General features: G+C 45.8%; 1 protein-coding gene across 3 annotated transcripts in view; it reads left to right on the forward strand.

Moving 5' to 3' along the window:
* LOC148087343 (centrosomal protein of 95 kDa-like) overlaps positions 1 to 9,357 on the forward strand; it is a 15,748-nt gene extending 6,391 nt beyond the window's left edge. For 2 of the 3 annotated variants that reach the window (XM_087787365.1, XM_087787381.1), the window contains exons 7-20: positions 1,457 to 1,647; positions 1,717 to 1,768; positions 2,603 to 2,658; positions 3,244 to 3,531; positions 3,594 to 3,705; positions 3,767 to 3,864; positions 4,725 to 4,811; positions 4,939 to 5,029; positions 5,089 to 5,252; positions 5,307 to 5,381; positions 5,447 to 5,599; positions 7,386 to 7,532; positions 7,813 to 7,884; positions 8,910 to 9,357. In XM_087787365.1, coding sequence (XP_087643491.1) covers positions 1,457 to 1,647; positions 1,717 to 1,768; positions 2,603 to 2,658; positions 3,244 to 3,531; positions 3,594 to 3,705; positions 3,767 to 3,864; positions 4,725 to 4,811; positions 4,939 to 5,029; positions 5,089 to 5,252; positions 5,307 to 5,381; positions 5,447 to 5,599; positions 7,386 to 7,532; positions 7,813 to 7,884; positions 8,910 to 9,086 — 1,763 coding nt within the window. In that variant the 3' untranslated portion in view covers positions 9,087 to 9,357. The remainder of the gene's footprint in view (positions 1 to 1,456; positions 1,648 to 1,716; positions 1,769 to 2,602; positions 2,659 to 3,243; positions 3,532 to 3,593; positions 3,706 to 3,766; positions 3,865 to 4,724; positions 4,812 to 4,938; positions 5,030 to 5,088; positions 5,253 to 5,306; positions 5,382 to 5,446; positions 5,600 to 7,385; positions 7,533 to 7,812; positions 7,885 to 8,909) is intronic. The other variant, XM_087787373.1, reaches the window with a different exon arrangement.
* The last annotated feature ends 1,586 nt before the right edge of the window (positions 9,358 to 10,943 follow it).

Here is a 10,943-nt window from a genome sequence, read left to right on the forward strand (position 1 = left end):
GAAGGTGAGAGGAAGTAGAAGGTGCACAAGAAGTGGAATGCGAGAGGAAGTAGAAGGTGCACAAGAAGTGGAATGCGAGAGGAAGTAGAAGGCGCACAAGAAGTAGAAGGTGCACAAGAAGTAGAAGGTGCACAAGAAGTAGAAGGTGAGAGGAAGTAGAAGGTGCACAAGAAGTGGAAGGCGAGAGGAAGTAGAAGGTGCACAAGAAGTAGAAGGTGCACAAGAAGTGGAATGCGAGAGGAAGTAGAAGGCGCACAAGAAGTAGAAGGTGCACAAGAAGTAGAAGGTGCACAAGAAGTGGAATGCGAGAGGAAGTAGAAGGCGCACAAGAAGTAGAAGGTGCACAAGAAGTAGAAGGTGAGAGGAAGTAGAAGGTGCACAAGAAGTGGAATGCGAGAGGAAGTAGAAGGTGCACAAGAAGTAGAAGGTGCACAAGAAGTAGAAGGTGAGAGGAAGTAGAAGGTGCACAAGAAGTAGAAGGTGCACAAGAAGTAGAAGGTGAGAGGAAGTAGAAGGTGCACAAGAAGTGGAATGCGAGAGGAAGTAGAAGGCGCACAAGAAGTAGAAGGTGCACAAGAAGTAGAAGGTGAGAGGAAGTAGAAGGTGCACAATAAGTGGAAGGCGAGAGGAAGTAGAAGGTGCACAAGAAGTAGAAGGTGCACAAGAAGTAGAAGGTGAGAGGAAGTAGAAGGTGCACAAGAAGTAGAAGGTGCACAAGAAGTAGAAGGTGCACAAGAAGTAGAAGGTGAGAGGAAGTAGAAGGTGCACAAGAAGTGGAATGCGAGAGGAAGTAGAAGGCGCACAAGAAGTAGAAGGTGAGAGGAAGTAGAAGGTGCACAAGAAGTAGAAGGTGAGAGGAAGTAGAAGGTGCACAAGAAGTGGAAGGCGAGAGGAAGTAGAAGGTGCACAAGAAGTAGAAGGTGCACAAGAAGTAGAAGGTGCACAAGAAGTGGAAGGTGAGAGGAAGTAGAAGGTGCACAAGAAGTAGAAGGTGCACAAGAAGTAGAAGGTGCACAAGAAGTGGAAGGTGAGAGGAAGTAGAAGGTGCACAAGAAGTGGAATGCGAGAGGAAGTAGAAGGCGCACAAGAAGTAGAAGGTGCACAAGAAGTAGAAGGTGCACAGGAAGTAGAAGGTGCACAGGAAGTAGAAGGTGCACAGGAAGTAGAAGGTGCACAGGAAGTAGAAGGTGCACAGGAAGTAGAAGGTGCACAGGAAGTAGAAGGTGCACAAGAAGTAGAAGGTGCACAGGAAGTAGAAGGTGCACAGGAAGTAGAAGGTGCACAGGAAGTAGAAGGTGCACAGGAAGTAGAAGGTGCACAAGAAGTAGAAGGTGCACAGGAAGTAGAAGGTGCACAGGAAGTAGAAGGTGCACAGGAAGTAGAAGGTGCACAGGAAGTAGAAGGTGCACAGGAAGTAGATTGAAAGTCGACTCATTTAAAACATATGTTCTCTCAGGTTCTCCGGTCACTCCTGACTCCTGCCCTTCAGCTCGACCCGTCGACCTTGACTCATCTTCTCCGACACACACGGCCGTCGTCCTGCAGCCTCCGGTCCAGTGCGACGCTCCTCCCAGACCTCCTGTCAATCAACCCGCGGCCACAGCCAATCACAGCCAGCAGGAGCGAGTCTCCAGTTCAGAGGTCAACGTAAGTCAAGGATTCAACACCTGAGGATGAGTCTCTGATACCTGTCAATCACACCTGTCAATCACACAGACCTGCAGGTCCAGGAACGGATCGTCTTCTCCTCACGAGTGTGAGTCGCCTGGTGAGTCAGTGAGTTAGTGAGTGTCAGTGTGTGAGTGAGTTAGTGTGTCGGTGTGTGTGTCGGTGTGTGTGTCGGTGTGTGTGTCGGTGTGTGTGTCGGTGTGTGTGTCGGTGTGTGTCGGTGTGTGTCAGTGTGTGTCTGTGTGTGTCTGTGTGTGTCGGTGTGTGTCGGTGTGTGTCGGTGTGTGTCGGTGTGTGTCGGTGTGTGTCGGTGTGTGTGTCGGTGTGTGTGTCGGTGTGTGTCGGTGTGTGTCGGTGTGTGTCGGTGTGTGTCGGTGTGTGTGTCGGTGTGTGTGTCGGTGTGTGTCGGTGTGTGTCGGTGTGTGTCGGTGTGTGTCGGTGTGTGTCGGTGTGTGTCGGTGTGTGTCGGTGTGTGTCGGTGAGTGTCGGTGAGTGTCGGTGTGTGTCGGTGTGTGTCGGTGTGTGTCGGTGTGTGTCTGTGTGTGTCTGTGTGTGTCGGTGTGTGTCGGTGTGTGTCGGTGAGTGTTTCAACATTTAAAGTGTCAAATATTCCCATGACTCCGATGACCTTCGTCTGTTCCTAGATGTTGTGACCTTTAACCCGAGGACGTGTGTGTCAGAGAAAGAAGATTTAAAACATGTTTCCTCGAGATTTAAATGTTTATCTTAAAGAACCTGTTTCTCCTCAGAGTTCAAAGTTCAAAGTTATTGACACAAACTTGTTTGACAAACATCGTTACGACGTCTCGTGTTGATCCTGATTCATCGATTATACTGCGTTTTTAGCTTTTAAATGTTGACCGTTGCAGTGCATTATGGGGCTTCCCAGGGTCGTTGACCTGCTTGACCTTCCGTGACAATGTTTCTCTCTCAGGTCACAGTGAAAGGTCAAGTCGTCGAGCAGTGAAGACGGACGGAGAGAAGCTGGAGGTCAGAAGAACGTCTGGAGGAGATACTGTTCCTCAGTGTCTCCAACCAAGACATATATTATATATATATTATATATATATAAACATATATAATATATATATAATATATGTCTTGAACCAAGACATATATTATATATATATTATATTATATGTGTTTATATATATATATTATATATATATAAACATATATAATATATGTCTTGAACCAAGACATATATTATATATATATATACATGAATTTATACAAACGTGTATCTATATATGTATATATGTGTATAAATAAAATGCATATCAAAATTTAAAAAAACACACACTTTTATATATATATACATGAATACACATATTTATATATACATCTACATGAATACACATATATATATATATATATATATATATATATATATATATATATATATATATATAAAAATAAACACACAGGTGTATATAAACACACACATTGATAAATGTACACATGAACACACACGTGTGTATATATATATATAAACACACAAGAGACCAGAAGATCTTTTAAATACTTACTATAACTCGTACTTTCTAAACAGTATCTGGTCTCTTCTCTCCTCAGTCGACCCGTTCAGGTCCGAACCGGGTTCTGTTCCGAACCCAACCGGACGTTCTGTTCCTGGAGCTGCAGGAGGACGCGTCGACCTCGACCCCGTCGCCGCCGCCGCGCACGGGCGAAGGTCGCGAGGAGGTCACGGGTCGCAGGCGCGGGAGAGAGGACCCGAGGACGGACGGCGGGTCGAAGGTCACGGACTCGCTGACCCGGCGCCGGGAGAAGAACAAGAAGGCGGAGAAGGAGCTGCTGTGGATCTCTGACAAACTGTCCAATCGCATCGAGGCTCTGGATCAGGTGACGGTTCTGTTGGACCCTCGCTCGACCCTGACAAACATTGACCTTCGACCTGTGTTCAGATGCTGAAGAGAGTTCTGGATGAAAGCGGCGAGGTCAGAGAGGTCAGAGAGGTCAGAGAGGTCAGCGAGGTCAGAGATGACGACCCCTCCAGACGACCATCAACAGCTCCAGGTCAGATGTTCTTCTTCTTCTTCTCCATCAAACCAACTGACCGTCAGTCTCTGCTCCTCAGAGGTTCCTCAACCAGACGACGAGACAGAAGCTCAGAGTCTCTTCACACCTGATCGTACGAGAGAACGACTCGGAACATCTGCCAGGAAACATAGAAGAGTAAGTGTTCTGTTAATGACACACACACACACACACACGCACGCACGCACGCACGCACGCACGCACACGCACACATACGCACACACGCACAGACACACAGTCGCACGCACACACAGTCGCACACGCACGCACACGCACACACACACACACACGCACACACACACACGCACACACACGCACGCACGCACGCGCACGCGCACGCACGCACACGCACGCGCACTCGCACGCACGCACGCACGCACACGCACACCAACAGTCGCACACACACCCACAGACACACAGTCGCACACGCACACACACGCACACCAACAGTCGCACACACACCCACAGACACACAGTCGCACACACACCCACAGACACACAGTCGCACACACACCCACAGACACACAGTCGCACACACACCCACAGACACACAGTCGCACACACACCCACAGTCACACACACACACACACCTACAGACACATGCATATCACGACGCGCCGGCGGCTCCTCTCTGATGTCGCTCAGTTTCACGGGAAATCGATGCCAGACTGAGTGAAATATTTAGATATTTCGATGTTACATTTGTCAATATTTCTAATTCATAATGAATTATTAAATATTCTTTTAAATTCAATATAAATACGTTGAGTCACAAAAAACATTATCACCAAAAAAACAAGGAAAATTTCAACATTTAAAAATAGAAACGATTGAATCAAATGATTCGACTAAAGTGGTTTAAAAATCAAACGTTTGAAAAGTTGAATATTGTGATTGAACTTTTGTTATTTTTTTGTATAATAAAATATACTATATTATATATAATGCTACATATTACTCAAATGTATGTAAGTGAGTCATTTGAACGTGTCCTTCAGGCTCTGCTGCAGCAGATCTACGAGGACGAGCTGAGGAGATACGAGTGTGAGGAGCTGGACCTCGTTCGTCTGCGAGCTCAGGAGGCCGTGAGTGAAGAGCGTCGTAGAACACCTGATGATGTGTATTAACGTGTAATAACGTGTAATACCGTGTAATAACATGTAATAACATGTAATAACATGTAATAACATGTAATAACGCGCGTCCGTGCAGGAGCGCGAGTACAGGGAGGCCATCTTGAAGGACGTGTCTCGAGGCAGCAGATCTTCAGCAGCTAAGACCAGACACAAGACGCCGCCGACAGGTAGTTCACGGCTCGTCCTCCAGAGGGCGGCAGAGAGTGATCATCACTTGGTTTTGCAGAGAAGAAGAAGAAGAAGGAGGTCCTCCCTCTGCTCCTGGAGGAGCTCCCTCACCTCCACATCTCCTCCCAGGCTCTGGGTCACATGTGGCAGAAGCAGACGCAGCACCTGGAGCGACTCACGGCGGCGGCGTCTCCTCGCCGGCGCCACAGGGTCTCCGGCGAGGTACGAGCTGTCAATCAAAGCCGTGGTCACGTGACCTTGACCCCGTCTCCACAGCTGCAGGAGGCCCAGAGGAAGCACGAGCTGCTGCAGGCGCTGGTCCAGAAGCAGCAGGTGCACCGAGCTCACCTGGTGAGTGGAGGGTGAGGAACCTTCACCTGAGACTCCATCCTGAGCAGGTTCTGTTGGTCCTTCAGAGGGACGTCCAGGACCAGGTGCAGCAGCAGAAGCTGGTCCAGAGCAGGCTGAGGGACCAGAGGCAGCAGGTGGCTCGAGCCAAGAAGTACCACCAGGACTTCCATGTCCAGCACCGAGCTCGTCTGATGAAGACCAGGACCCACGAGGAGAGAGTGAGAGAAGATCATGTTTGAGTGAAGAAGAAGATCTTGTGCGTGTGTGTGTGTTTGTGTTTGTGTGTGTGTGTGTTCATGTGTGTGTGTGTTCATGTGTGTGTGTGTTCATGTGTGTGTTCATGTGTGTGTTCATGTGTTCATGTGTTCATGTGTGTGTTCATGTGTGTGTTCATGTGTTCATGTGTGTGTTCATGTGTTCATGTGTGTGTTCATGTGTTCATGTGTGTGTTCATGTGTTCATGTGTGTGTTCATGTGTGTGTTCATGTGTGTGTTCATGTGTGTGTTCATGTGTGTGTTCATGTGTGTGTTCATGTGTCCATGTGTGTGTTCATGTGTGTGTTCATGTGTGTGTTCATGTGTTCATGTGTTCATGTGTGTGTTCATGTGTTCATGTGTTCATGTGTGTGTTCATGTGTGTTCATGTGTGTTCATGTATGTGTTCATGTGTGTGTTCATGTGTTCATGTGTGTGTTCATGTGTGTGTTCATGTGTTCATGTGTGTGTTCATGTGTGTGTTCATGTGTTCATGTGTGTGTTCATGTGTTCATGTGTTCATGTGTGTGTTCATGTGTGTGTTCATGTGTTCATGTGTGTGTTCATGTGTTCATGTGTGTGTTCATGTGTTCATGTGTGTGTTCATGTGTTCATGTGTGTGTTCATGTGTGTGTTCATGTGTGTGTTCATGTGTGTGTTCATGTGTGTGTTCATGTGTCCATGTGTGTGTTCATGTGTGTGTTCATGTGTGTGTCCATGTGTGTGTTCATGTGTTCATGTGTGTGTTCATGTGTGTGTTCATGTGTGTTTTCATGTGTTCATGTGTGTGTTCATGTGTGTGTTCATGTGTGTGTTCATGTGTTCATGTGTGTGTTCATGTGTGTGTTCATGTGTGTGTTCATGTGTGTGTTCATGTGTTCATGTGTGTGTTCATGTGTGTGTTCATGTGTGTGTTCATGTGTGTTTTCATGTGTGTGTTCATGTGTTCATGTGTGTGTTCATGTGTTCATGTGTGTGTTCATGTGTTCATGTGTTCATGTGTGTTCATGTGTTCATGTGTGTGTTCATGTGTTCATGTGTTCATGTGTGTGTTCATGTGTGTGTTCATGTGTTCATGTGTGTGTTCATGTGTTCATGTGTTCATGTGTGTGTTCATGTGTTCATGTGTTCATGTGTGTGTTCATGTGTTCATGTGTGTGTTCATGTGTTCATGTGTGTGTTCATGTGTTCATGTGTTCATGTGTGTGTTCATGTGTTCATTCATGTGTTCATGTGTTCATTCATGTGTTCATGTGTTCATGTGTTCATGTGTGTGTTCATGTGTGTGTTCATGTGTTCATGTGTTCATGTGTTAATTCATGTGTTCATGTGTTCATGTGTGTGTTCATGTGTTCATGTGTGTGTTCATGTGTTCATGTGTGTGTTCATGTGTGTGTTCATGTGTTCATGTGTGTGTTCATGTGTTCATGTGTGTGTTCATGTGTTCATGAGTTCATGTGTGTGTTCATGTGTTCATGTGTGTGTTCATGTGTTCATGTGTGTGTTCATGTGTTCATGTGTGTGTTCATGTGTTCATTCATGTGTTCATGTGTTCATGTGTGTGTTCATGTGTTCATGAGTTCATGTGTTCATTCATGTGTTCATGTGTTCATGTGTGTGTTCATGTGTTCATGTGTTCATGTGTGTGTTCATGTATGTGTTCATGTGTGTGTTCATGTGTGTGTTCATGTGTGTGTTCATGTGTTCATGTGTGTGTTCATGTGTGTGTTCATGTGTTCATGTGTGCAGATGTTCCAGCAGATGTTTGAAGAAGGTCTCCAGATGCAGAAGATGCGTCTCAATGATCAGAGGCTTCAGCTGCGAGAAGAACAGCAGGAGCAGCAGCGACGACAGAGAGAGAAGTTCATGTCTCTGGAGAATTACTACAAGGACCAGGTACTACACACACTTGGATATATACTCCATATTTAGATATATACATATACATGAACACACACTTGGATATATACTCTATATTTAGATATATACATATACATGAACACACACTTGGATATATACTCTATATTTAGATATATACATATACATGAACACACACTTGGATATATACTCTATATTTAGATATATACATATACATGAACACACACTTGGATATATTCATGTATATATATATACATATATATAAACACACATGTATATAAACTGATCTTGTTTGTAGTTTTCTATGCTGGCTGAGAAGGTTCAGCAGGAGCGACAGGAGAACCAGGTTCAGAAACGTGCTCAAGAGAAGGTTTGTCATCTTCATCATCTTCACCTTCATCTTCTTCATCTTCATCTTCTTCATCTTCATCATCACCTTCATCATCTTCATCATCATCATCTTCTTCATCTTCATCATCACCTTCATCTTCATCTTCACCTTCATCATCATCATCAACTTCATCTTCATCATCACCTTCATCATCATCTTCATCATCATCAACTTCATCTTCTTCATCATCATCACCTTCATCATCATCTTCACCTTCATCATCATCAACTTCATCATCATCTTCATCATCACCTTCATCATCATCATCACCTTCATCTTCTTCATCTTCATCATCACCTTCATCATCATCATCATCACCTTCATCATCATCATCACCTTCATCATCTTCTTCATCATCATCATCACCTTCATCATCACCTTCATCTTCTTCATCTTCATCATCATCTTCATCATCATCACCTTCATCATCTTCATCATCATCATCATCACCTTCATCATCATCATCACCTTCATCATCTTCTTCATCATCATCATCACCTTCATCATCACCTTCATCTTCTTCATCTTCATCATCATCTTCATCATCATCACCTTCATCATCTTCATCATCACCTTCATCATCTTCATCTTCTTCATCATCTTCATCATCAACTTCATCTTCATCATCATCACCTTCATCTTCATCATCATCATCACCTTCATCATCTTCTTCATCATCATCATCACCATCACCTTCATCATCACCTTCATCTTCATCATCACCTTCATCTTCATCACCTTCATCATCTTCATCATCACCTTCATCTTCATCTTCTTCATCTTCTTCATCATCTTCATCACCTTCATCATCATCAACTTCATCTTCATCATCATCACCTTCATCATCATCATCCTTATCTTCATCATCACATTCATCTTCATCACCTTCATCATCATCATCATCACCTTCATCATCATCATCTTCATCACCATCATCATCCTTATCTTCATCGTCATCTTCATCTCTATCATCAAAGTCCTGAAGGTTCTGCTGCTGGTTTCAGGCTCTGATGAAGATGGAGCGAGAGCTTCGGTCCAGGATGGAGCGTGAGATCCGAGAGCTTCAGCAGATGATCGTCCAGGACGACCGCGACGATCACTTCCAGGCTCTGGACGTCCAGAGGTTGCGAGGTCGACTCCAGCTGGACCGCTTCCAGAACCAGACCAGCTTCCTGCACTAGATGAAGATCCTGGTCTTCTTCACTGTAGCTTCTTCGCCAAATCACGCCGCGGTACGACGTCTTCCACGTATTTATTTAACTTAACTCCTGCGACGATAATCCACTAACGTTAGACCCTGTCGACGATTCCTTTGTTGCCTTAATTACCCACAATGCAGCTGGTCACGGCGTCTCACGTAACAAGACGTTTTTTAACTTTGTTTTTAAGTCTTAAAATCCAGAAGCTGCTCCAACGTGATCCAACATTGTGTCAATAAAGTTCTCGACTCAGTCTTTGTGTCAATAAAGTTTTTGCGTCAATTATTCTCACGTTAATAAAAACATTAAGAATCAATAACATTCGTATCAGTTGCGTATCAATAAAGTTGGATACAAACGCATCTTGACCGACCCAGAGTTGGTTCGATTACTTCTGTCTGATCGGGTTTGATTGACAGCTGATGAAGCGGCTGATCATTACAGGTAGAGGCCACTAGATGGCGGTGTGACGACACTCTCGAAACAACAGTTTGCAACTGACATCGATACACAACAGAAACACACAAATACAAAAGAAGCACACACAGGTCAGTGTCACGGACACACACACACACAGGTCAGTGTCACGGACACACACACACAGGTCAGTGTCACGGACACACACACACACAGGTCAATGTCACGGACACACACACACAGGTCAATGTCACGGACACACACACACACAGGTCAGTGTCACAGACACACACACAGGTCAGTGTCACAGACACACACACAGGTCAGTGTCACAGACACACACACACAAGTCAGTGTCACGGACACACACACACAGGTCAGTGTCACGGACACACACACACACACAGGTCAGTGTCACGGACACACACACACACACAGGTCAGTGTCACGGACACACACACAGGTCAATGTCACGGACACACACACACACACACACACACACACACACAGGTCAGTGTCATGGACACACACACACAGGTCAATGTCACGGACACACACACACAGGTCAGTGTCACGGACACACACACACACAGGTCAGTGTCACGGACACACACAGGTCAGTGTCACGGACACACACACACACACACACACACACACACACACACAGGTCAGTGTCATGGACACACACACACAGGTCAATGTCACGGACACACACACACAGGTCAGTGTCACGGACACACACACACAGGTCAGTGTCACGGACACACACACAGGTCAATGTCACGGACACACACACACACAGGTCAATGTCACGGACACACACACACAGGTCAGTGTCACGGACACACACACAGGTCAGTGTCACGGACACACACACACAGGTCAGTGTCACGGACACACACACACACAGGTCAGTGTCACGGACACACACACACAGGTCAGTGTCACGGACACACACACACACACACAGGTCAGTGTCACGGACACACACACAGGTCAGTGTCACGGACACACACACAGGTCAGTGTCACAGACACACACACACACAGGTCAGTGTCACAGACACACACACACACACACACAGGTCAGTGACACACACACACACACACAGGTCAGTGACACACACACACACACACACACACACACACACACACACACACACACACACACACACACACACACACACACACACACACACACACACACACACACACACACAGGTCAGTGTCACAGACACACACACACAGGTCAATGTCACGGACACACACACACAGGTCAGTGTCACGGACACACACACACAGGTCAGTGTCACGGACACACACAGGTCAGTGTCACGGACACACACACACACAGGTCAATGTCACGGACACACACAGGTCAATGTCACGGACACACACACACACAGGTCAATGTCACGGACAC

The sequence above is a fragment of the Callionymus lyra genome, chromosome 1 (genome assembly GCF_982586985.1).
Source record: "Callionymus lyra chromosome 1, fCalLyr1.hap1.1, whole genome shotgun sequence".
Taxonomy (NCBI): Eukaryota; Metazoa; Chordata; class Actinopteri; order Syngnathiformes; family Callionymidae; genus Callionymus; species Callionymus lyra.